At 48.9% G+C, this 24,911-nt stretch overlaps 6 protein-coding genes across 6 annotated transcripts, besides 1 other annotated feature; 4 read left to right on the forward strand and 2 right to left on the reverse strand.

Annotated features, from left to right (window-relative positions):
• Nucleotides 1-1,249: 1,249 nt before the first annotated feature.
• On the forward strand, nucleotides 1,250-2,311 carry NFIA_049830 (uncharacterized protein; the record flags this gene model as incomplete). The annotated part of the gene is made up of 2 exons (XM_001257538.1): nucleotides 1,250-1,290; nucleotides 1,450-2,311. 2 exons carry the CDS (start codon nucleotides 1,250-1,252, stop codon nucleotides 2,309-2,311), a joined length of 903 nt encoding a protein of 300 aa, XP_001257539.1.
• A 2,768-nt stretch (nucleotides 2,312-5,079) lies between these two features.
• On the forward strand, nucleotides 5,080-7,203 carry NFIA_049840 (serine hydrolase domain-containing protein; the record flags this gene model as incomplete). The annotated part of the gene is made up of 4 exons (XM_001257539.1): nucleotides 5,080-5,683; nucleotides 5,738-5,857; nucleotides 5,920-6,175; nucleotides 6,231-7,203. The coding sequence occupies 4 exons, from the start codon at nucleotides 5,080-5,082 to the stop codon at nucleotides 7,201-7,203; spliced, it is 1,953 nt and encodes a 650-aa protein (XP_001257540.1).
• A 4,874-nt stretch (nucleotides 7,204-12,077) lies between these two features.
• On the forward strand, nucleotides 12,078-13,824 carry NFIA_049850 (putative MFS transporter; the record flags this gene model as incomplete). Its single annotated transcript, XM_001257540.1, has 6 exons — nucleotides 12,078-12,193; nucleotides 12,255-12,304; nucleotides 12,353-13,017; nucleotides 13,076-13,272; nucleotides 13,326-13,538; nucleotides 13,593-13,824. 6 exons carry the CDS (start codon nucleotides 12,078-12,080, stop codon nucleotides 13,822-13,824), a joined length of 1,473 nt encoding a protein of 490 aa, XP_001257541.1.
• A 213-nt stretch (nucleotides 13,825-14,037) lies between these two features.
• Nucleotides 14,038-14,063: a microsatellite.
• Nucleotides 14,064-17,535: 3,472 nt separating this feature from the next.
• NFIA_049860 (uncharacterized protein) lies at nucleotides 17,536-17,961 on the reverse strand (the record flags this gene model as incomplete). Its single annotated transcript, XM_001257541.1, has 1 exon — nucleotides 17,536-17,961. The coding sequence occupies one exon, from the start codon at nucleotides 17,959-17,961 to the stop codon at nucleotides 17,536-17,538; it is 426 nt and encodes a 141-aa protein (XP_001257542.1).
• Nucleotides 17,962-19,966: 2,005 nt separating this feature from the next.
• On the forward strand, nucleotides 19,967-21,928 carry NFIA_049870 (uncharacterized protein; the record flags this gene model as incomplete). Its single annotated transcript, XM_001257542.1, has 2 exons — nucleotides 19,967-20,443; nucleotides 20,498-21,928. The coding sequence occupies 2 exons, from the start codon at nucleotides 19,967-19,969 to the stop codon at nucleotides 21,926-21,928; spliced, it is 1,908 nt and encodes a 635-aa protein (XP_001257543.1).
• A 181-nt stretch (nucleotides 21,929-22,109) lies between these two features.
• On the reverse strand, nucleotides 22,110-24,577 carry NFIA_049880 (uncharacterized protein; the record flags this gene model as incomplete). Its single annotated transcript, XM_001257543.1, has 9 exons — nucleotides 22,110-22,342; nucleotides 22,406-22,553; nucleotides 22,667-22,827; nucleotides 22,923-23,010; nucleotides 23,081-23,150; nucleotides 23,223-23,490; nucleotides 23,543-23,609; nucleotides 23,676-23,720; nucleotides 23,774-24,577. The coding sequence occupies 9 exons, from the start codon at nucleotides 24,575-24,577 to the stop codon at nucleotides 22,110-22,112; spliced, it is 1,884 nt and encodes a 627-aa protein (XP_001257544.1).
• Between the last annotated feature and the right edge of the window lie 334 nt (nucleotides 24,578-24,911).

Genomic DNA, 24,911 nt, shown 5'->3' on the forward strand with positions numbered 1-24,911 from the left:
GAATGTGTACAATGGTATAACCAACGCCAAGACTCCCCACAGTGTTTCAGTCTTAGTCTAAAGACTCGGGCCGCTTCGGGGTAGCCGAAAGTTTATTACATGCAATGCAGGCACATGTGTCCCTTCCCACGCTCGTGACAGATTCCGGCAGCCACTTGCGAGTTCTCAAACCCTGACATGAGGATCAGGAAATACCCTCCTTTTCAACGTGACCAGCAAGCGAGCCGATCAGCCCACCCGCAGGTTTTTGACCATGGTTCAAAAACGAAGCTATAATTCAACGCCTGAATAACTTGTATACAAATCGTCTCTATTTGTGAAGCTATATATGATATGGCCTCCAGTTTCTCTTCCTTGGCCTTGGTCTTCTGATCATGTACCGGCTGTTGCTCCTGGTTCTCCATTCTAGGGTGTCTTCTTTGAGCCTTAGGACGAATGCTACGAAACGTCTGCTACCAGAGCATGTACGATGACTTCTTAGGGAAGTGTGAAAGTAGACAGGGAAGACGTGTTTTTATGGCACTGTAGATCACCTGAGGCACCACCTACGGGTGTCAATCATAAGCTCTGACCCACTCTTAACTAGTCAGATCAGAGTAAGGAGAACTAATTACTAAATTTTAGAATACTTCGCAACTTATAAGATATCTATAGTGTATCATGCGATCTGCACTATCAGCATTGGCTACATATGGCTTCTTTATGGTCTGCAGTCCGCTGTAGCCCTTAACACCAGCCCATAAGGAGTAATGAGTATATGATGGATTTCTCCTGCGCTGTGGAGGAAGTAGATCTGGGCTGAATAGCTCTGAGAATGACTAAAACTACTAATCCTTAGATACACTAGGGGACATTATACCTCTACGTTACTGTCTCTACATACACCTCCTTTAGAGTCTCAAGTTGTCCCTTTCCTGACAATAGAATGTCTGAATAAGGCATAGGTAATCTCGAATGGCGCGCCATAGGAAGAAGTTAATGATTTTATTTGGGTCTAAGTTATATTTCACACTTTTGGCTGCTAGTAAGAGTAGCTTATGCTCCAACACATAAGGAAAACATTGCTCAAAGGGTGCTCCCAGGAGGTCCGAGTAGCCTGCTATAACTGTACTAGGAATTGCCTTTTCTGCATCACGTCCATGGAGCGATGACCATGATAGTCCTTAATCCCATTGGTGCTGCTCCAGGAGGAACTTGAATATTAGCCTATCACCATATATGGCACATATTCAAGGATCGGTTCCTCTATATGCTCCTTAAGTTAGGATGGGGATTTGAACCAGAGATTTCGTGGGTATAGTAAGTCCAAGCATCACGTTGAATGCCAACCATGGTTAGCTATACAGACCTGTGAATAAGACCAACCTGGACCGGAGTTTATTCCAGCGGTTAGCCGAGGTATCCGACTCCGGCAGCGACGATGGCCGACATGCACTGAAATGGTCGAAGAGAATCGCCTTTAACGCTATCCATCGGTCGAAAGCACAAGCCCTTAGAGGAACTGTTCTTTTCCGAGCTGAGGGCCCTAGGAGATGTGAGCGGCAATACCCCTGACTCAATCAAAGAGAGCGAGCTCCTCGAAATACTCGCCGAGTGGGAAAAGCCGGGGCGCGAGTCTCTGCTGAAGCATTTGCTCCAGCACTGGCTACCTGCCCCGTCAAATACAGATGTCAGGTACTGGTCGGCTCTTTACTGGGCCGTTCACGGATCCGCGGCCGTGGTAGTCTGGTGGCTTCTGTCAAAGGGGGGATACAGATCGGGCGATGCGATCAGAGACTGCCAAAAGGATCCTCTGGCGAAAGCAGACGCAATCGGGCAGATCATTCAAAATCTCCTGCGGAATCCACCGCCGCAGATGTACGAGATTGCGAATCCGGTTGATAACGAGCGGCCCTTCCCGCCAAGGCCGACGGACTGGGAGAATCAGCGACCTGATCTCCATGGGTTCATCATGAATGTTTACTCTCAGAATGGAAAAACCGTCGTGCCATATACGAGAGATAGTCTCCACGGCATCATTTACAGCCAAGGGCCGACTGCTCTTTCAAGGCACGTGGAAATGCTCGAACAGAGAGACTTGAATATCTTGAAGAAGAAGCTGGGAAATGTTTTGAGCGAAGACCAAAACCTTCCTAATATCTGGAATCGATCTCGAACTCCGTCTGGCGGAGTCAGAAGCACTATCACCCCTCGCCGGCTGCGGCATGACTATAGCGACTCCTCGGAGAACCTGAAACTTCGTTGGATTCATCTGCCTGTGAATGAATTGCAGTTAACCAAGGTTCGCCAGCCAGCATCGCCCGTGAGTTGATCAGTCCTAATATGGTTGACCAAAGGACCTCGTAACGAGACTGTCGCACGACTCCGGCCGATCAGAGATGGACCATAGGAACTTCATGAAGGTCTTCAACAGAAGCTGGACTAAGCTCGCGGCAGGCGCAAGGCAACATTATATGAAGCCGCTGTGTCTGGTACGCACTGCGCCCAAAACTCCTAGTCATTTTCTAATTCCCCTGAAATATCTAGCGCGCGCAAATAAATGAGTGCGGTAAAGACAGAACTTGCACTGCTGTCTACGTGCGTGGAACATACTGTCTCCCCTTGTTCCTATCACTAAACCGACAACAGATGCCGTATCTGACACTGGGTGAATACGACCCAAAGGATCCCAAGAAGAGAACTCTTTCCAGACTAAAGGAAATTGGACATGATAACTTGATCGGCAGAAGAGATTCTAGACACATCGCTCATGCCCCTCTGACTCTCGACCAATACTACTACCCTGGGATCTCTGACACGAGCTACCGAGACGACCACCAGGTGTTCTCAAAGTACCTTGAGACGCACCATGAGAAACCAGTGTCATCAACGAGCAGGTCAAAGAAGAAACAGATATTGATGGTCGACCAGCTTTGGATATGGATCATAGATGATCGTACGACTATTTGCTCCAGCAGGTATGATTGCAGCTAACTTTGATCGACTAGAGTCAGTCATTACAAGCACGTCCCAAAGACACGAGGAGCCGTCGACTGTGTCGTCACAAGATGCAAGGGATTCATCGATGAGCGCTCTGCTGCAGCATGTCCTCAATGACATCGCGTACGGCGAGAGCAGAGGTCGCTCGAAGCGGCCTACGTCAGTGAATGCAGTCATGCAGTTGGTTCTCGGGGCGGCTACTGGATTCTTTATAGAAAAGTGTATACAACTTGCAGACGGCACTTTCAAAGGACCTTTGGAGGTTTTCCGCGAGTCGATTCGTGATGTGGTTCGTCTATTACAATAAACGAAAGTTCAGCCCCGCATATCACTAACGACCGATTAAGACCAACGGAGAAACCGAGCTCTTCCAGAACTTCTTGAAAGATCTCAAGCAGGAGATTGGTAAACGCAAGGCGCGCACCGAGCGCATTTCCTCGAGGAGCGGTCGCCCGTCCATCAGAGAACTGCCCAACAACCCGCATTATATCATCTCGGAGGAGACAGAACTTCTCGACCAGATCCGCGATATCAACGACGAACTCCACATGCTGCGGTCATTGGCCGAGGATCAGGAGATCGTGTGGAATCAAGCATTTGTTGGCATGGAGACGCAGGGCCGTTTCAGTTGCACTCCTACTGAGATTGCTCGAGATCTGGATGGAATGATCCTGGAAGCAGAGATGACTCGTGACTCGGTGAGTGCCTTGCTTTAGGGATCTTTTACTGCTGTATTGCTCACCAGCCAACTTCTCTAGATCGATACGCTGCTCGACTTGCGCCAGAAACAAGCAAGCCTTGCGGAGACCGAGGCCGGTCGACTACAAGCGAACGACACAGCGCGCCAGTCGAACAACATCTACGTCTTTACTCTAGTGACCATCTTCTTCGTAGGCCCAAATTACGCTTCCAAAGCCATGCTAGAACCCAGACTAACTTCTCCCGCAAAAACAGCTCCCTCTTTCCTGGCTGACATCTCTGTTTGCGCTGAACATTACCAGCTTTCCACACAACGGGGGAACAACCCAGTACCAGCCTCAATGGCTGTTTCCTATCCTGTGTGAGGACTTCCCGCCAAATCTTAGAAAGACCTGTGCTAACATAGTACATGAAAGTCGGTGTGACGAGCGTGTTTTTCAGTATAGCCATTTTCGCCCCTTTGAGGGTTGAGGCGTTCCAGGACTGGATGTACAATCGCAACGGGGGTGGACGTGCTGATGGGGGCAAGCCACCTAGTCTGCGGCCACCATCACGGTCTAGCGGGAGTAGTAGATGGAGCTCTTATACAGGTGAGGAGGATGGGACAAGCTCATACCTTCCTAGAGAACATCACGACGAGAGGGGGCATCAACCGACAAGGAAAGGGGTCAGGGCTCGGCTGCAGAGATACTGGCGGAGACACGCGAAGAGGACTGGCTCAACAGTATAGCGTCTTCCAGCTCGGACAGTAAATTGAACATACGTGCGATTACAACCGTGAAGTCCGTCGCCGGGAATCTATTACAGTGGCATCATGGACGTGGCTTATCCTGGTAGGTCTGTGTCTAAACGCCTTTTCTAGCCCATCTCCTATGAATGGTATATTTGAAGCATAGCTACAGTGCCTTAGGTTGTGTCCTAGTCCTAAGTACATGGACATACCGCTACCGCCCCATTCCCAGGATATCATCAGGCATCCTTCTGTCGTGCATAATCGATGCGATTTATAGCTCTAGATCTCAGCGTCCAGTGAGCCTTGAACTTGATATTGAAAGATCCATTCATACGCTGATCTTTTCCTGACATATACTATCCTTCCACTTATTTGGCTCATGTTCGTATTCGCCTTTTGTTAGTGTTCTAATGGGATGATCCCGAAGGCTTGGCGGTGGAGAACTTCGCCGCCTCCGAATACGACCGCTGCCTAATGCGGAAACTCTAGGTGGCCCTAGCTGCTCAATAGGTCATTTGAGTATATTCTTCATGGATGTTGCTCCACGAAAGGATCAGTTTGTACGATTTTGTTGTGGCAATCAATCATGAGGATGGAGGTTGTGACAACGGGGCTGGGAGCCGGGCGGTCGGTACATATATATATATACCCCCATTGATCTCCCACATATGCTAATATCAAGCATCGTGAACTTTCTCAAATTTCGCTGTCATAATGCAGATCTTCTCCTTAGTTGTCTTCACAGGCCTTTTTGTAGCTTCATCAGCGCAACTTCCAACAGCCCTGAGCTCGTTCCTGTCCCATCCTATTCCGGCTGTCCCCCAGATGGTCCCCTTCTCCCTCGTCCAACTGATCTAGCGAACTCAAAGTACATACAAAGCGCAGCAACGAGCCTCTCCAACATTCTAGACTCCGCCGTAGAAGGAAAAATCAAAGCTGGTTGGGTCGTGGAGAATGTTTCCTTTTCTCTAGCACTAGTCTCACCCTATGGTGCATCAGGTGCTGAGGATAATGTGAGACCTTTTTGGGAATATCACCACCGTGCGGAGAAGAACGAACAAGGCACAGCCAACATTGATGGAAACACACAGTATCTGATCGGCTCAGTATCCAAGGTGTTTTCCGATTTGGTGCTGCTCAAGTCTGGGGTTGATTTACAGACCCCGGTTACTCATTTTCTGCCGCAGTTGCGCTCTAATAAGTCAAAGATCCGGTGGGAAAATATCACATTAGAAATGTTGGCTGGCCATCTGGCTGGTATACCTCCGAACGGTAAAGGTCCCCATCTTTCGGTTGTGTTGTAAGATATGTGCTGAGATCGGGTAGCTTTCTACGAATTTTACTTCCTCAACTCCTTCCACGAAAGCCTCGGATTACCTCATCTTAGTGATTCTGAATATCCCGGGTGCGGAGTCCTGGGCCTGAATAGCGGCTGCAGCAGAGAGCGTATGTCTTTCTAACCAGGTGTCTGACCATACCACGACGGCTGGAGCTAACATTTCCTACAGAGATGATCGAGAGCCTTCTGTCCAAAGAGCCAGTGGCACCAATAAACTCTAGGCCGATCTATTCACAGCTCTCGTTCACTCTCTTCGCGCTCTGTCTTGAAGCCCATACGGGCAAGAACTACTCGCAGATCCTAGACGAAACCATTTATAAGCCCTTGAATCTCGTCAACTCCGGCGTCTCCCCAGGAACTACGGAGCGGGCGGCTGTCCCCCCCGGTTTATCAGGCTGGGGAAGTGATTACGGATTCAACGCCCCGTAAGTATCCCCATTCCCACCCCTATTTCGAGTAGAGCTAACACTGGTATATCAGCGGCGGTGGTCTCTACTCCTCCACCAATGACCTAAGCATCTTTCTCAGCGCTATTCTCAACTATAGCATCCTTGACACCCCGGCCAACGTGCGTAAATGGCTCAAACCATTGTCCACAACCAGCTCCCTCAACACCCTGGTCGGAGGACCCTGGGAAATTCTCCGTGCAACAGACCTCCTCCCTCCCAAATATGCTCACACAGTCGATATTTACGCCAAATCTGGTGGTGCAATGGGCTATATGGCCCAAGTTGCTGCCATCGACCAATATGGGGTCGGTCTTATTGTACTTAGTGCCGGGCCCGTCGACGCAATGGATATCCTTTACCGCGCTCTCCTTGGTACATTTATTCCAGCCATTGAAGAGGAAGCACGCTTCCAGAGTCATCGATTCACAGGAACTTGGACATCGAAGACCTCGCCACCATCCAACGAACCTCAGACGCACAGTGACGAGGAAATCAAGCTGACTCTGGACATAGACGACGGAACAGGCATTAGGATAGCATCCTTCACGCGTGGCAACGCCTCAATTGTTGATGCTATTAAAAAAATATGGGACGCTGAATACCTTCCCCTCGGGGTTGGTATTCTGCCTGACACACTCCGTGTCTATCCCACGGATTTGAAGATTCCTGTTTCGGCCTCCGAAGTTGAGTCTCTCCTTGCTCAATCGAATTCACATCCACACCTTCGCCACTCCCGGAGCTATGGTGACGAAGACAAGGTGAGAGTTGAGCGCCAGGAATGGCGGATCAACCTCGATATCGTCCCGCTGAACGGCGCAGCCATGTCAGATCTTCCGGGGCAAACTACGGCCACACAGTACTGTGGTTCGTGGCAGACGGTGGACTGGATGACGTATGGCGGGATCAGTCTAGATAAGATCGTGTTTGTGGTTGATAAAGTTAGTGGGCTCGTTCTTGGTGTTGAGGTCCCTGCGCTGAGGAGTGGATTGTTGACGCGCAACTGAACCTTCATCTTATGCCATTCCTCCTCAACACTGTGGGAAAGCTCCTCGATTTTCTCTTGTTATGTTTGCCTGATTTACGTACCAACAGAGCGTGGTTTGGGCCGATCGCATCACCTCAGTCTCATATGGTGGCGTTGAGTTGACGAATGTTAGCTGGACTCCGATGCGGAATGAATCCCTGCTCTTCCACGTGGACACTGCGCTCTATCCTCAATGGCCAAAATTCGTCATGTTTGGAGTCGAGATTGTCTGGGGAGAGACGACGTACTCGCAAGCAAAGGTTAACCCTTTGACCATGGAGCCTCTGCAAGATTGTGGGGCCCCGGCAACCAACAATACATGGGCTTGCAGGGGCTATGGATCAGCATACTGCAAACTGCGGTTCTGCACTCGCACATACAACGCATCTGTTGAAGCCGGGGTTCTAGTGGAGAACGTCATCGAGGAAAGCCCATCGTCGACGAAGGAACTGGTGCCCCCGCCGCCGAAGACACTAGCAGGAGCCTCCGCGGCCACCCTCGGTCTTCTCGATCTCCATTGTATCAACGATGTGGAGCTTCGGGAACTTCGCAACATTGGCTACAATATTTCCTCCGCATCGCCCCGGTGGGCCGCATACATTGTCGACCACGACCTGTTCCAGCTTGACGGCAACAAGTACAACGATATCGGCCCCGATTCACCATTCCCTCAATCACTATTGGCCCACGGATGCCTCTACACGATGAGCCTTAGGTTCCAAACCAATTGGTTCTACGTCGCAGGCGCCCTCAGCGGAAACGTCTCAACCGGCAGGATCCAGAGCAGCCGCTCCACTATTGGCCCCAAGGTGCTGCAAAACATTGAGCCATTGTCAACCCTGTCCGGTGATGGTGGGCCGATTTTACTCTACAACAACTCCAAGGTCGACTTTGGCAGCATCTCCGCCAAGCTCTCCCATGTAGCCACGCACATGACGACAATGGTGCGTCAAACGGGAAACGTGAACCACAGCGCACCGGCCGAGGGAGTGGTATTTCACTATGCGACGTGCCTCAACGTCCGCTGGATCTGGATCATACTCCCGTCCATCGCAGCCGGCTGTGTCGTAGCGTTGCTAACCGCCGTTCCCCTGTTAACGGCCCACGGCGGGACGCCCATATGGAAGGGAAACGTCCTGGCTCTTATATTCCATGGTCCAGGCGGTGCTGGTTGGAGCGGTATGCCTGTGTCGGACGTGGACGGGGACAATGTGTTGTCCAAACTGAACAGCGGAGAGCACGAGGATCAAGGTTAAGCTTGACCAGTCTTCAGATTCGGCGCAGCCCTTGAAAGTAGGGGAGATGGAATAGATTATTACTATAACGAACACTGGCGCCATGCGTCAGGGCTAATACAGTAAGGCAAGGGCAGCATTCTATCCCTCTGATTGATGCACAGGCGTTGATGACTTAAATCTCCCTCCAACCAACTGCTTTCTCATTACGGCTGAAGGGCAATAGCCAGGGTCAAGCTGTTCTGTTATAGTTCTTAGTTTTACTATTACTGGCGTCATCTGAAGCTCTTCAATTAATGTGAAGAATCGCCAGAACCTGCCGCCCATCGCTTGAACCATGCCGTTGCGACGATTTCATCTCCTACACTGGAGCAGCACATAGTTAACTACTGGTGCAGCTTCGTATTTCCCCAGACCGGAGCCAGGCAGTGTTCAATGATCTATGGTGTCGCAGGGTATACATTGGCTTTCTGTGTAGCCACTACGAGTAACGACCGCAGAAAAAGAAAGTCTCGATACGCCGCAACACTACTGTCCGATTGATCGAGCCCCTAAATCAACAGGCAAATAATAGTCCCAATCAAATGTTGACTGCCTAATAGCGAACGAAATCCCCTCTGGACGGAATTCCGCACTTGAGCCTCCAAGTTTTGCTAAGTCGGCCAAAAGGTCTGGTATTGTCCAGCCTGCAAGTAACGCAGATTATCCGTCAAATGGACAGGCCAAACCGTCAAACAAGAAGAGTCTTTGACGGCGTTGCAAAACTGGCTTAAGCCGCAGGAATGCAGAGCCTTGTTGCGACGTGAGGGCTTTACTGGCTTCCGATGGTCTGAAGAGCATACTCAGCCAGCCCTGTGAGCCATTTTTCGTGCATGTACTTCCGGTGCATCTCTCAACAACAGCTCTAGACCTACAAAATATGCACAAATGTCATATGGAGCGAATGAGAAGGCCACTCATCATCGGCAATGATGGCACATATTTCTTATAAAAGCGGGGTTTCCACTATTTGTTTGCTTCTTTACCTCCGATACATCCAAGTCACTGCCACCCAACTGCACCATTGCAAGCCTCTTTATCCACTGCTACGTGGTTTATGTTTGGCGAGGGTATGCACTGGAACACCTGTCAGAGATGCCCCCTCCGGGGCCAAAAATGGCTGCCCTCGCGGGCAACATTTACAAGTTCATAGAAGCCCTAAAAAGGATCTATGAAAATTTTATCTCCCAACCCGGCGTCTAGTCATTAGCCACGCAATGCCTCTGTGTACAAAGTGCAGGCGTATACATTTTAGCCTGCTTCCATGGCAACCAAATGGAGATTTCTACATTCCTGCAGAGACCACAGTCAAGAGTCATGCAGAGATTGGAGTCAAGTACGCTTCCATGGATGGAGATGTCCCCGGAGGCCTACTTTATGATCTCAGATCAAGCCGCTCGAGACTTGGGACGAGGCACAGGAGATATCAAGTGCTGATTAACTCCGCCTTATCCTGTCCCTTGGTGCGCTATTCGCCGATGCATGTGGCACATTTCATAACGCCATGATGGAGAATGAGCTATGGAATGATCTATATGGCCCCGCTCCAGTTGACATCGATGACTTCCCTACCTACCTATCCAAGCGGATAACCCGTCGAATGTCTAGAAATGGTATTGTCATAGAAGGGTGCTCAATTTGGACGAAGTCTCGCGAATCTAAAATTGCCCTTTTCATTGGCTCTGTGGGACTTTACGTCGATGCTTATAAGTGCACCCACATGTTTCAATTTTATTGGGGAATTGAGTATTGATAGTGGGACAGCGGACCCTCTGGCCGGAGATTTGATGATGTTCCCATCACGAGTGGCCCCGTTGCAAGTGGCTCGACAGGCCATCTTTACTCATGTATTATTGTGGTCCATGACGCTGGGAGGTATCACCGGATTGGTGCCATGAAAGTCGATGGAAATAGCCTGGGATCAGAGGAGTGGGGAAGAGATCCTAGGAATAAGGTGACATTTAACATCTTCTGATTTTGTGTCCTAATTAGGCTACCAATGAGTGGCAACCTTCTCCATATTCGCTCACCCTGGTAAGTATGTAGACCGCCAGTAAATCCGCCCATGTGAGAATCCAACATTGATACTATTCAATTCATTTAACTACTATACGAGTCAATGCCAGTTATATTAGTACTATATAAGAATTTGATATTAATACTAGGATAATCATTCATCGCAGGGGGCATAGAGCCTTCAGATCGTGCAAGGGTAGAGGGTAGGCTGGTGGCCGCGGAGGTCCGTCCGACCTTATTCTTTTCCTGGGAAACGCCAGTGAGCGCCAATCTGAACACAATGGCGGTATTATTGAGACTCGGCTACTATCATTGTGTGGCCGTCATCCATCAAGCAAGCAGCAGATGCCAGACCTTAGGGACAGAACTTGCGGGATCGAGTCCTGATGGCATCAGCTTGAGCACAAGGATTTCTATTGCCGCGAGCCGTTCAACGCTGTTATGTATTCACTGGGTGTTACATACGGTGAACCCGGAATGCTTTTGGTGCGGGTGCCGACGCAGAGTATTCAGCTGACGCCTGATCATAACTAACGGTTGCCTCTCAAGCCAGGGTCGTCCTCTTTACGCCATCACCCAAACATTAACTCTCTTCTGCAATATCATCTCAAACCCTCGCAATTTGGACACCAATCATGACATGGAATTGTTGCAGAATGCTCCCAGTTCCTACGCAGTATCACCATCCGGAAGTTGACCCTCGGCGAGGTCATCCACCTGCAATATCTCGCCGGCTTTACCGCGGAGCGCGCGTGCATTCGTGTACGTGCCGTATCCAAGTAACAAGTGGGACGCCACCGGCACGGATCCCTAATCGAGGAACCAATTACGCAGCGACTTTATTTCATTCCCCATCGTGTTCCGATATACCAGTATTGAAAGCTCAACTGAAGTTCTGGCGAGTGAAGAAAGGGGAATATCATCTGCCACACTCCTGCACTTTCTGCCAATATAGACCATGGGTGTCATGTGGCGGACTACTGCAACCTCTTACCTTAGTAGGACAACCTATATCCATGGCGAAAGACCCCCAAATGGATATGGCTTTTCGCACACCGGGAGAAATTTGAAACGACTGGCGGGCAGGAGAAAGAACACCCCATGTTGTGTACCATTGGCTGTTGGCCAGCCATCGCGACAGCTAAACCAGGTCAGCTTCGCAGGAATCCCATCACAAGCCCCAATGGTGCAATGTAGAGGCGTGATGGCGAAGCATTATCAAATGGCGGCTGACGGGCCAAGACTCCCGCTCAAGCCACAGCCCTTTATCACGCATTGCACCAGCAAGTCTGGCCTTCCGCCATGGCTTTTCTCTACTTGGCGGCGCCTGCCAAGCCTCCCGCCCTAACATTCTTTTGGGCTTTCCAAGCGGTAGATAGGGCTAGCACAGTAAGCACGCAATTGCCTTGATGTCTGGGCACGGGATACCACCATCATGTTGTCTCAATGCCCTCTTGAGCAGGTCATAAATACCTTCTGCGAAACCGAGCTTGAGCTATCAAAGGACCAGCAGCCGATACAACGAGAGCTTTTGTCCCCTAGCATACATCCATTGTCAGGCAGCATGGCCGACCTCAAGACGACCCCCAGTCCTGAGATTCAGGATGGCTATGAAGACGAAATCACACTGAACCGAGAGGTGGACTGGACGAAGGAGGAGGAGATCAAGGCCAAGCGCAAGTCAGTACACCCTATGTCCCCTTGTGCGATGAGGCCAGTATTAATCGTGTCTGCTGTTCAGGCTCGATCTTATGATCATGCCCATCCTGACTCTCGGGTTCTTTTGCCTTCGTAAGGCCTTCATCGTCTATTAGCCGTTATGGTACTAACTGTCGACAGAACTCGACCGCGGTAACATGGCCAATGCCATCACCGACAACTTCATGAAAGATGTCGGCATCAATCAGGATCAGTTCAACGTCGGTCAGCAGATGCTGTCGCTCGGTATCGTGCTGACCGAGATCCCTTCCAATATGATCCTTTACCGCGTCGGACCGGGCAAGTGGCTCACCCTCCAGCTCTTCCTCTTCGGTATAGTCAGCACCTTCCAGGCGTTCCAGCACGGTTACGGCGCTTTCATCGCCACCCGTTTCCTCCTGGGGATCACCGAGTCCGGGTTTATCCCGGGTGGTCTGTGGACCCTTTCAACCTGGTACACACGCCGCGAGACTGCGAAGCGTGTCATGATCTTCTACTTCGGTAACCAACTCGGCCAGGCATCGGCAAAGCTCCTCGCGTACGGTATCCTGCACATGCGTGGTGTTGGCGACCGTCCAGGCTGGTTCTGGCTCTTCGCTTTGATGGGTGCCTTTACTGTCTTTTGCGGATTCATCTATGGGCTTTTCCTGCTTGACTCCTTCCGTAACCCGCACAGTACCTTCCTTCCGGGGGTGCACTGGTTCACAGAGCGGGAGCTTCACATTCTGCAAAGCCGTGTCCTGCTCGACGACCCAATGAAGAGCAAGAAGAAGAGGAAGATCCCATTGCTTGCGTTCAAGAGAGCGGTACGATATCCTGTCTCGAAGTTATTCCCCATCCTTGCTAACGAGGTGCGCTCTTTAGTTCCTGGACTGGCGTATCTGGGTTCACTTCTTGATTACCCTGTGCAACAACGGTCCTCAGCGCGCCTTTGACACATACGCTCCGTCGATCGTCACCAGCTTCGGTTTCGGCCCTCTTTCCAGCAACGCCCTCGCAGCCGTTGGTCTGTTCCTGCAGGTCCCGGTGTCGTTTGCCTTTAGCTGGGTGTCGGATCACTAGTATGTTCAAGCTCCCCTCATCATAACCGTAGTGCTAACGTTCCGTCTGACAGCAACCGCCGCGGCGAAACAGTCATGCTTGGCTTCTTCTGTCATCTGCTGGGTTACATTTTCAACCGCACCTTCACCAACGTCAACCTCCGTGGAGTTCGCTACTTTGGTGTCATCTGGACACAAACTTTTGGAACCTTCTCGCACCCGCTAAATATCGCATGGCTATCGCTCACATGCAACGATTCTGAGCAGAGAGCGCTCGCTATGGCTGGGTAAGAACACTCCCTCCTCCGTCCAAAGATAGAACCTCGCTAACGAAAGCACAGTGTCATCATGAACGCCAATATTGCTGGTATCTATGGAGCGCAGATCTTCCGTGCAGACGACAAGCCGCTCTACCGACGTGGTTTCAGCGTCGCTTGCAGCATTCTGGCGGTCGGTCTTGTTCTGGCCATTGCGCGATTCGTCGATACAGTAATTCATCGCCGTCGCAAGGCACGGCAGGTTGAGGGTGGTGATGAGGGCTCAACCGACAAAGGCAATACAAGAGTTGCTTGAGCCTGAGGTGAGGGCGTTTAACAGTTTCTCAACTCTCAGAGTTAGCCAAGCAAAGCTCAGCGATGGTTTTGCAGGAAGGTCTAGATAGTTTCAAGAGTGCTAGTCGAAGATAATAGTTCACATTCGACACTGTTCGGGAATTTCTCTTGTGTAACTCATCAGCGTGACAGGCACTTCGCAATGGTAGTTCACGTCTGACATTGATAGGTGTCGCTGGCAGAGAAATCTGGCAGAGAAATCAGATGATGAGTCCGAGAACTTCGTGATTGAACTCCGCCAACCCAAGTCTCTGCTGTTTCTGCGCATTGCTTGTGTTCTGGAAGCCATTGCCCTCATTCTACTGACAGCTGGATTCGTTATTGCTCTTCAAAAAGGGCACTCAGAGTCAGATTCAGGTATTCAATGCGCCCGACAAGTATCAGCATATTGTAAGTCCTTTCGCCTGACGTCTTGTAAGCCAAGAATATTGGACAAGACAACAGAGCTAATGAACACAGCCCCTCTTCTTGAAGAGCCTGACTTGGTCAAGTATTCCGAGTACGATCTTCCGCTGTACTTCAACGAGAAAACAGACTACCGTGGCCCGCCAACCCCAGAGAGGGAGATATTGTGGGAGAAACTTTGGCACCGTGCGTGGTCTGAGCATGAATAACTTTTTGGGTGAAACTAAAAAGCTCATTGCATTCGAATACCGGAGCAGAGGGTGCATTTGAGGTTCCTGAGGACAAGTTGGGTATCATGAACAAATCACATTCAGGCAAGACATACAAACATTTATGTGTAAGTATGCAATCGGTGATCGTATACCATGACAACTAATACATTCTAGGTACGTCTGATGTGACGCCGATCCTTATAGAATTAGCTCCAAAAGTAAGCATCAAGTCCTTCAGCAATTTATCGCCTTCCATTTCTAAATTCCAGAGCAGGCGCCGTTCGGAGAGCGTGCGGATTTCCGGTCAAACCATAAATGCTGCAATTTCTGGGAGATCCGTCAATGGGTCATTGGCCATACTGCTATTCTTTGATCTTCAGTCTGATTCAGATCTCATGTATACGACTTTGTTTGGTTACAACTAAGAGGTACGTATGAGAGGTTCTTGGCTTTGGAAGAATCAAGCGCCATTCTAAACGACTACCACCATTGGGATTGACATCCGTTCAATTGACAGCGAATCTACAAGCACATTATCTCGATAGGGGCTTCTAGACTAAATATATGAAACTGTAAAACCATAGCTCCGGCTAGTAGGATAATTGTATCATACGATGTGCAGACTTATCTTAGTGAGTGATAGCGATTTCAAAGCAAATATGTACCGAGGGGGACAAGTAGTTCAATTTAATTGTAGCAAGTATCCAGTGGACTGCATAGCCATTCCGTTCTCATACAATGCATCTATCACGCAATCACAATCGACCAAACAAAGCATGAGACGCTGTTGATCCTCCCATTTCTGCTAAGCAATATTACATCGCTTTTCCCTTATATGTATCTGAGTATCTCAATGCACCTCCTCCACCAGCGACCAAGTCTCCATATTCTTACCTAACCTTTTGGTGAATGGTTAGGTTAACTAAGCCCCCTTATTACATCAAGAATGGCTACGTTTTATGCCGCGGAAACACCCGAACGGGTGAAGAAAGCCCAAGTAAGTATCTTAAGATCAGATACAGACCTTCTCCCATAGCAACGAATCAATCTTGCCCCTCCTCTACCATGGACCCCGCGAAAACGGGCTATAGCTAACTCTCACAAAGGGCCTACACCTTATAACTTCTCTTACCCCAAACGGAAGAAAGGTCCACATTCTACTCGAAGAACTCAAGGACGCCTACGGCCTTGAATGGACGACAAGTCTGATTGACCTCGACAAAAACGAACAGAAAAAAGACTGGTTTCTCAGACTAAATCCTGATGGTGCCTCTATTCTTTTTCATATACGTACATCTCATTATCCAGAATCAAGACTCATAAGAAAATAATCCAGGGCGCATCCCAATCTTAGTCGACAACAATACATGTCCACCACACGTAGTCATGGAATCATCCGCTGAAGTTTTGTACCTCGTCAATTTGGCAGACAAAAACAATATTTTCTGGTTTTCTGATCCGATTGATCAAAGTGAGGCATTTCAATGGCTTATATTCTGGCATGCTTCGGGGCAACCCAATCAAGCGCAATATAATTTTTTTCGGAATAATGCGGACCAAAGCCCTCGTGAGTGTTGCCTTGGAGCTTCTGTATGTGTTTACTGAGAAAATCTAGACGCAGTAGACCGCTTCAAGCGAGAAGTGCTGCGGGTTTACGATGTACTTGAAATCCGTCTTTCAGGGAGATATGGTGGTGGCACACGGGAATATTTAGCTGGGCAGGGTAAGGGCAAATACAGCATTGCTGATATCAATGCCTGGGCTTGGCTACGAAATATTCGACGCATTGGATTCTCGGAGAATAAGTTGGCTCAGTTACCTCATTTACAACAGTGGGTGGATCGCATTGCGGCTCGACCAGCTGTGGAGCGAGGTTTGGGGGAGTGGTATGATGAGGATGTGCATCCAGAGTTGCTGCTTGAGACTGCGTGACTGCCCTGCTGCGTTATGCGTTAATTCTAGGCCATGCTGCAGGGTACTTTGGTAGTCTGTTTCTGAAGCCTATGGTCGCAGTTTTTAGGAGTTTGCTGTCAAGATCTGCTCTCCCCCGGGCGAATGTATAAAGACATCCCAAGTGAGCTATGGTGTGGTCAATCTGGCTAGGAAACAAGTATGTAGAGAAGTAGTACTTCATGCCTCTCTATCTCTAGGCTAGCTAGACATTGCTCCAACAGTTGTTGACCCCCATATACAATAATACACCGCCAATATAATCTAACTTACTGAGCAGGTGGTATGGGATTTTATCCGCCCAATGCTTCCCTACTACTATCTTAGCCTATTGCTAAGCAAGGTTGATCTTCTCCCTAATGCTAGTCAAATTCTCTGCACTCTTTTCCAGAATCTTATGAACCTGCCCTTCGAGTGACTTTAACTCCCACACATTTCCCGTTGTGATCTCCCCGACAGCCTTCGAAGTAAGATCCTGAGCTTGTTGAGCAGACCAAACACTCCTAAGTTAAAGCGCGGAGGGATCTTCAAGCAGATAGACTACTGGAATTGGCGGCTACTATCTTGGTGTTCAAAGTTCTTGAGGGATAGGAAAGTGTTGGCAACGACGTCATATCACTACGGATCATCGCACGAATGTGGAAGCTCTGTTCCCTCCAGCAGCGTCAAAGTCAGCTACGTTTGAGTGTCAAAACTTCAGGGCAACTGAGACATCATTTCAACAAGCCGCGACAAGGCAGAGATTCCATGAGGGAAGCGCACAGAGCGAGTGATGGGGAAGGCAAGTCTTCCTGTATTAACTGTTTCTCCTGGAATTTACGGGCTTTTGAGACGACGGATGAGTCTTTCTCATTTGTATAACCAGAAACTTATGTAGTGGACCATTTCTATGTAGCTGTGGTAGTTCAGTAAAAAGACTCTTTTCATGAATTATTCTTGGCTTTGTCCATGAGGAAATGCCTTTGTATTTTTACGCACTGATATTGCGAGTAGAGAGCCCGAGATCCGATCCTCAACATTCTCCAGCTAGGTACACTCAGGCTCTCAGCTCCTTTATCTCCAGACAATCCACTGATATATGTATAACATCAAATTGTAGGTGCCTCTCATGCTTCATCCTCAAGCTCCGCCTCTTGTTTAGCCTTGAACTCAGTGATTTCCCGTTCATCTAGGTTGGTAATGACTTTAATCACATCAGCATGCCCATCTGCACTGCTAGTTTTTGCATAAAATGATAAAGCCTTGAAGTATTCCTCTGGTTCGTTCACCCTGTATGACAGGGCATCTTCCTTGATAACATCCAGCGCAGTCATATTATTTGACCCGCCGACGATCCCATTTTCCACATCGCCATAGATATGGTAGCGTGCCCATACAGCGTCGCCAAATCGGGCATCACGTATGGCGTCGACGTACATGCTCACCCACGGCTCTATGAAATTTACGCCCGGGCTGGGGTAGAGAACTTGCTGGATAGGAACATCCAGGAATAGCTGCTCAGCTGGTTTAGTTTCCAAAATGTTTAAGCTCATGGCTTTGGTTTCATGTTGTTATTCTCAGGTTTTGACAACAGGAAGTGATGGCGGTGTTTTCATGCCTGAGGATCCTTGGCGATCGGCCCAACAACTCATAATAACCAGATTCAAATGCTAACAGCTATAGATCTCAACTAAGATAAAGAGTTCTGTAAACAGGTAACTCTACCTTCTGCGGTTCCTCTGAGGGTCCTAACCCCCCACCCCCCTTTGCCGTGAATTGTGTACAGATTGTTAAGTACTGTAGACACATATAAAAACTGTGATTAGTACTTCTGTGATCAGGAGTACCCTAGCAACATAGTCCTCATATATAGTGAATGGAAATTGATAGTTAGGTGCAAATGCATAATTTTAGCACATGTTTAATAGGACATAATATGTATTGCTGTGATCCGCCCTCTGGTGCTGGTATATGGCCTATGGATCATGAGTATCTGTTTTTAAGTATCCTGATGAGGATGATGTAATATACTACTATAAGGTTAGAAAAACCTCTAATGACCATGGTGAGAGACTTGCTTTTAGAATTAATAATTATGTTTTTTACTAACTGTACTAGCAATAAATAATAAATGTAAGGGTCTGTTTACATTAGTTATGATTGCTAGTGATCCAGATGCATATAATAAGTCTCTAGTTAACTGATGGACTTTCTATAAGGATGCAGAATAATTAGCAAAACATTAACTACAACATCACAAGCGAAGAAACATTTTCAAAACCAGGGATGACACTGTCGAGAATTATGTCAAGTTCTTGCTTAGCACAATATCACAATATCATGTAAGATAATGTCAACCCTAGCACATACGACCACAGGGTGTGGAAAGCAGGGCTTCCCGTCCGCTCAGCCGTACTTAAGCCACACGCCGGCCGGTTAGTAGTTGGGTGGGTGACCACCAGCGAATCCCGGCTGTTGTATGTCTATCCTGGTTTTTCGTTATTTTTGTGAAATACACAGTCTACTGTTCCTCTGCCCGTTCTTATTCCTTTAGAAACCAGTTTGAGGCCCTGATTTGCGTGCTGGAGTCTGACGTGTAAGTATGAGCGAATATTCCACCTATTAAGAAGCGGTGTGAGACTCGCTGCATACATATGCAACTTGACGAGAACTGGTCACCACTAGCACTCGGTTAGTGACTAGGAGCTCAGGTTATTGGTCAGGCCCAGAATGTTCTGATATATAAAGATCAGCTTAGTGTGCCGTTGACTGTTCACATGAAATAGTGGTGACTGTGGCGCAGTGAGATGTACTGCAAAGCCCACTGGGGTATTGCAACCTGGTCAATGGAGATTTTCCCTCTAAAAACGAGGGTTGTTCCAGTTACATACACGACACTTCTGCTGGGCATATTGAGTTTTCAAGATGGATCAAGCGGAATATAGAGCTCGATGGGATTACGCCAAAGAGCTTAATATCCGATTTCTTGGCCCCGCCCAATCCAGTCAGTGGCCTGATGCCCACCGCAGGCTATTCGAAGATATTCAGAAGCTCGGGAATCAGAAATATTCAAGTTTTAATGAGACTGTCTCTGTTGACTCGATAGACAAGCCCTGGCGACGTCAAACGAAGCAGAGGGCAGCGCGCCTAGTCCAGCAAAGTCAGATATCCAGGCAGGATAGGAAGAACGAGGCTGGGTGGAGATTCTCGATTGAACCGGAGGTTCTCCATAGATTTACGGTTGAAGTAACCTGGTAAGTTATGGCGGGACAAACGCTAGGAACACCGTGCGACCGTGTCTGACATACGTAACTTCATTTAGCCCCAATTGTCGTAGCAGGCTCTGGAAATCGGAGATCGAAGCCGCAGTGCAGTCCTCACAGCCATTTGCTCAGTCCTTGGAGGCTAGGCGTAGGCGCCGTGCGCCATGCCGGTGTGTTGACCAGTGGAGTTACAACAGGTAGGTCGAGCTACGCATTTCAGTTGGTTGAGAAGGTATGGACGGCAGGGAGCTGCAATAGCTAAGCTAAACTCAGTGGATACGAGAATGGGGTGAACATGTTGTTCTCAGACCGCGCTCAAGCAACCATTAAACATGACCCACCTCTACCTATCGAAGGCCGAAGGCGAGGCCAAGTATCGGAAGAACCGGACAGGATATACGGGCTGCGAGACACAGGTAGCTTAAAGAAGGTATTGGACTCCATAAACAAGCACACCGCGTGTGTTGGGAATGTCAAGACTCTGAGGGACACAATTGAAGTGAGCCCTTTTGATGACGAAGGTGAGCGATTGCTCTTTCCTTTCCTGATAATGGAAGCCAAATCTGGCAAGCACGGGGACATGGCAGCCGTGGAGATGCAAACAGCCTTTTGCATTCGGCGCCTGTTGAGCCTACAACTTGAGTTACGGAAGGCTGGTGGTGAGAATGTGTGTGGCACATTTGAGCCGCTAGTCTGGTTTTTATCGTGGTCTGGGGAGCGGTGGAACGTGGCTGGTTGCTTTGTCAAAGACGCATGTGGGTCCATTGAATGGGTAAGCATTCATTGATGTATCCTCATGCCTTCCGGCTCTCTGATATTGAGATAGGTGACTGTAAACTTGTGGAGTGGAGATTTAACGGGCGAAGACGGCTCGCTGCAGCTGCTTCTGATTATTGATTACATATTCGACTGGGCTCGTGACGTGTATCGGCAGTCTCTGCTGGCCCAGCTCAGCAGCCTGTCCACGGAATGCATCCCGGATTCTGACCCTGATATATTGTCAACTATTGAGCGAGGTTCCACAGTCTTGACTTCTCTTCCGAATGACCCCCTTGAGTTTCCATCTCAGACTGTGACACGCTCAGCTATTTCCAGCGGAGACTACTTGAGCCTCTTCCATGCAGAAGGAGTTGTGAGAGACGCTTCCGTGATCGAATCTAGATTCATGGCTCTGTACATAACGGAGCACGACGTGGATCCATTCAGGCTTTCGTTTGCCTCTGAGGGCACATACCGAGTGACAAAGGTCGAAATGTCCTCTCTCCTGGAGGACTCGTGGCGCTGCGCGCCAGATACGCTTTATGGCATCGAGGAAGCTTGGACGGGAACTCCCAGATCTGCCGTTTCCAGCCACGCGCCTGATAGAAGCCCCTTCTTCTTTATTAGGTTCACTTTCCGGGTGTTCGTTGCATCAGACTGGCAGCCAGTACGCCAGCTTGTTTGTCTCGCCATCTCCAGCAGGGCAGTAGCGCAGCTTTGGGGAAACGAGAGGTTAACCGTCTTCAACAGGGCCCCTCTATACACAAGGCGCGAGATGCAGAGATTTCTCAATTTCTTGAAAAGTCCATCGATAGTCGACACTCTGGCCGCCGCAATATCCATGCAGTGCCTCACCAACACTTCGCGTAAACGCGCGGGGCCCATTCCACCCTCATTGTTTGGGTTCAAACGCGACGACTCAATTTCTGTTCTGAAGTTGGTGTCGTTGGTCATCGAATCACACACTATCGGACGACGTTTGTCACCAGACTCCTATTTGCGCTGCTCGCATATGCAGTGCAAACAAAGCATATACACAGAAGGGCCGAAAGTGTGGCCACAACTAGAGCAATTATCTCTCCATTCTAATGGCACTGTACTAGTCGATTGCGAAGAGAAAATGTCCGGAAATCCTCGCCGATGCCTCTACATCGTCGACGGCTCGTATGAAGCTGCCGATGTAGTACATTTGGTGGACCGAATGTCTTATGAGGGCGCCTATTATAGTGCTATCCCTCTGGATCCTAGTCACGACCCAACAGAATATTCGGTCTACATTAATCGTCCCATAGACCATTCCAGGTACTGGAAAACTGAGGAGAACAGGGAAAGTTTCCATCCCTGGATCTCAGCGCTGCAAGAGCTCATATCTACTGGGTCTGTCCTCCACGGCTCGTCGTCCTTCCCGATACTACTCTTGTCATCTGACGAAGAAGCTAGCGACGACGATAACAATGAAACCACGCACATTACAGTAGCGTGGAAAGAAGATAGCTAATTATTACAATAACTTGCTGTTCTGGTCAAAATTCCGGTATTTGTAGTGTCGGGCCACTGGGTCAGTGCGTTGTTATGTCGCGACCCCGACGGGAAAATTCACGCTGGCTATAATACAAATTTATACTGATCCAAAGCGAAAGAGAAAGGGGCACCCGATAATGCTTGTTGGCATGTTCCGCTCAATTCGTCCCAGGATTGAAAGCAGCGGCAATACAAATTTGTGCTTCTCCTTGGACTTCTTGTCCTGGAGGGCAATGAATCGTTGCCTTGACATTGCGGCCATTCACTTCCAGTTTGATGCTGTAGTGGACTTCATAGTACACATCGCCGTCCTCGTTAATTTTCTCCTCCAGCATGTTTCTCCTCCGGAGGACATCAAGGGATGCCTCGACGACTCCCGCTTTGCGGTGGCCTGACAGCCAAAATTAGCGCCGAATTGAGAACTCATGGGTTATGGCGATTATGTTCAGCTCACCACGATTCTTGGAGTGATCTATGCGGTAGTGCTGGAAGACCCGCTGGTCCGAAAAATAGATAGTCTCATAAGCGGCCATCTCCTGGCCCACTTCAAATGCGCGATGCATACAAATTTCAGCAGACTCTCCTTGGGCGACGACCCGGTCCTATTCGAGCATTAGCGACGGCTAGGCGTAGGGAACGACAAAAGTATTGGGTATACCGCGCGGTTTAGGTGCAAGCATACCTTCCTAATAACCCAGTCCATGCAATCTTTCACATATCTCTTTTTATTGAGAGAATTATAGAACCATGGGGCAGCTAAATGACCCGGGAATCTCTCGTCGTATGGTTCGCTGAGACAAACTCCCAGATTCAGCCTGAGCTTGCGGCGTGGGCCGTCCACTTTATTTAGGGCACGAAGAACCCCGCCCCGAGATACTGCCGTAGTCATGTCTCTTGAATAAATTATTAGCGTTTGTGGCTGGGAGAAATGTCAACAGGGTCCGGGATGGGCTACATGTCCTGATCCAGACTGATGACTCCAATGTCTCGCCCAAAAGAATTGTCCAGGCAGCGCTTCAGGGCCGGCGAACGAGAAAACCCACCGAGGAGGAGAATGACCTACAGATATTAGCAACAACTAGACCAATCTCAACAGGGTGCGTTCAGGGACATTGGACGGCAGCTTTACCTTGACCTCTTGGTCATTAAGTTGCTCCAGCTGTTCCCTGATCAAATCCACGGTCCCTTCAAGGCTTCGCCTGTAGTAGTTTTCCATTTGTTCCCTGTCACTCCGTCAGACGTGGATATGCGAGGACTTGCTAGTGTCTTACTTTGTGATGAAAAACATCGAGTTCCCAAAATTCCTCGTCGGGTCCTCCCTAAGGCCGAAAACGCGGAGACTTCTACTCTCACCCTCCTTCCAGTCAGCTGGATCGTAGTTTCGTTTTAATTCGTGCTCAAAATTAAGAAATACGTGTTCTTGAAGGACTGCTTCTTTGGAATATACGGGTTCCCAGCCCAGTTCAATGATGTGTGCCAGTCTTTCTCTGCTTTCTTTAATAAAAGCCTGGTTTATATAGCTTGAACCACAGTCTTTCCCTATTATCATTGTTAATTTGTTGCCTAGTATAAGTACTGGAAAGGGTTATACCGGCTGGGGTGGCTATTTCGTCAACTCTAAAGGGAGGATCCTGCCGCACCTTATAGGTGATCGCATCCTAGAGAGACGTGAATCATTAGTCACCTACAGCTGATGATAAAGCATAGAATTTAGGTGATCTTACAACAGTACCACCTCCAGCATCGCACACAATGAAGTTGGACCCTTTCTGCAGATTGTAAGTACCATCAATAAAGACACAGGAACAGCATCTATACATACTTCAATATTTTCGCGGATGTTTTCGTGGCGCAGTGCAAAGGTTACTGCAGCTTCAGGCTCATCAATAATAAATATAGAAAACTCCCTCCCCTTCATATCCGTCTTCTCCACTACCTCAAGCAGAATTTCCTGCATTGTGAGATGCGCATAGGTTGACCACTTAGAAGGCACGCACAGCACTAGTTCGACCTCCCAAGTATTATTAAAGCCCTCATATTTCCCCAATTGGCCATGGGTATGCTTGAAGACTTTCATGAGATAGTCTCTAATGGCTTCCCTGGCAGTTCTACCTACCTTGCGGAGTGCGCTCCTCGGCTGTGACAGCCGGTCATTTTCAACGCTCTCCCCGTCATCATCCAGTAACAGTTTCGGAAGCTGGATGATACAGTTCATTGACTCTACATCATCGTTCTCTGATAGATTGCGTAGCGTATGTTGCACCTCATGGCCCCACAGGAAATTCCCGTCACGGTACCAGCTTTCGCTAGGCACAAATGGGCTCGCTGCGTTGACGAATCGACTAGCCGCAGGCCAGTTTGCTACGCATCGGACCGCTCTTGGATGGACCTCTATAGGAGGGTCATCTGGATCAAAGGTGACATATGAAATTGAAGTTAGGGTCGTTCCATAATCGAGGCATAGGAGAAGCTTTTTCGCAGTAAGGGGGTTTTGCCCGTATCGTGGACCGTGTCGCAGCTGGATGTCATCTTCGTCCGATATTCTGCTCGAGGAGGTACTGGTCGAGGAATCTGTATGAGCAAATTTACGCCGTACGCGTCTTGGCGGGTTCGATCGCTGGGCCATAGCAAACAAAGTTGATGCTGTATAATAATGAGCACAGTCGAAGTGAAAAAAAAAAAAATGTCACGAACACACCACCTGAATTAGTGATTTATAGCGCCGGGCACGAGGCAGACTGCAAGGCTGCACTCAATAGGCAGCAACTACCCCTTACTGAATTTTCTTTTTTGCGAATCTTACTGGGATTGGTGACTTCTGCTGCAGCTGAACAGGGGTCTCTTTCAAGCCTTGACTTTAATAGGCTGGCCGGAGGCCGCACCTTCTGATTTGTACAACATCGGGGAGCCTTGACCTTCGGTGTCTCCGCTCCTGCTGTCATCACCCCCTATATTCCTCC

This window comes from Aspergillus fischeri, genomic scaffold, assembly GCF_000149645.3.
Source record: "Aspergillus fischeri NRRL 181 1099437636266 genomic scaffold, whole genome shotgun sequence".
Lineage (NCBI taxonomy): Eukaryota > Fungi > Ascomycota > Eurotiomycetes > Eurotiales > Aspergillaceae > Aspergillus > Aspergillus fischeri.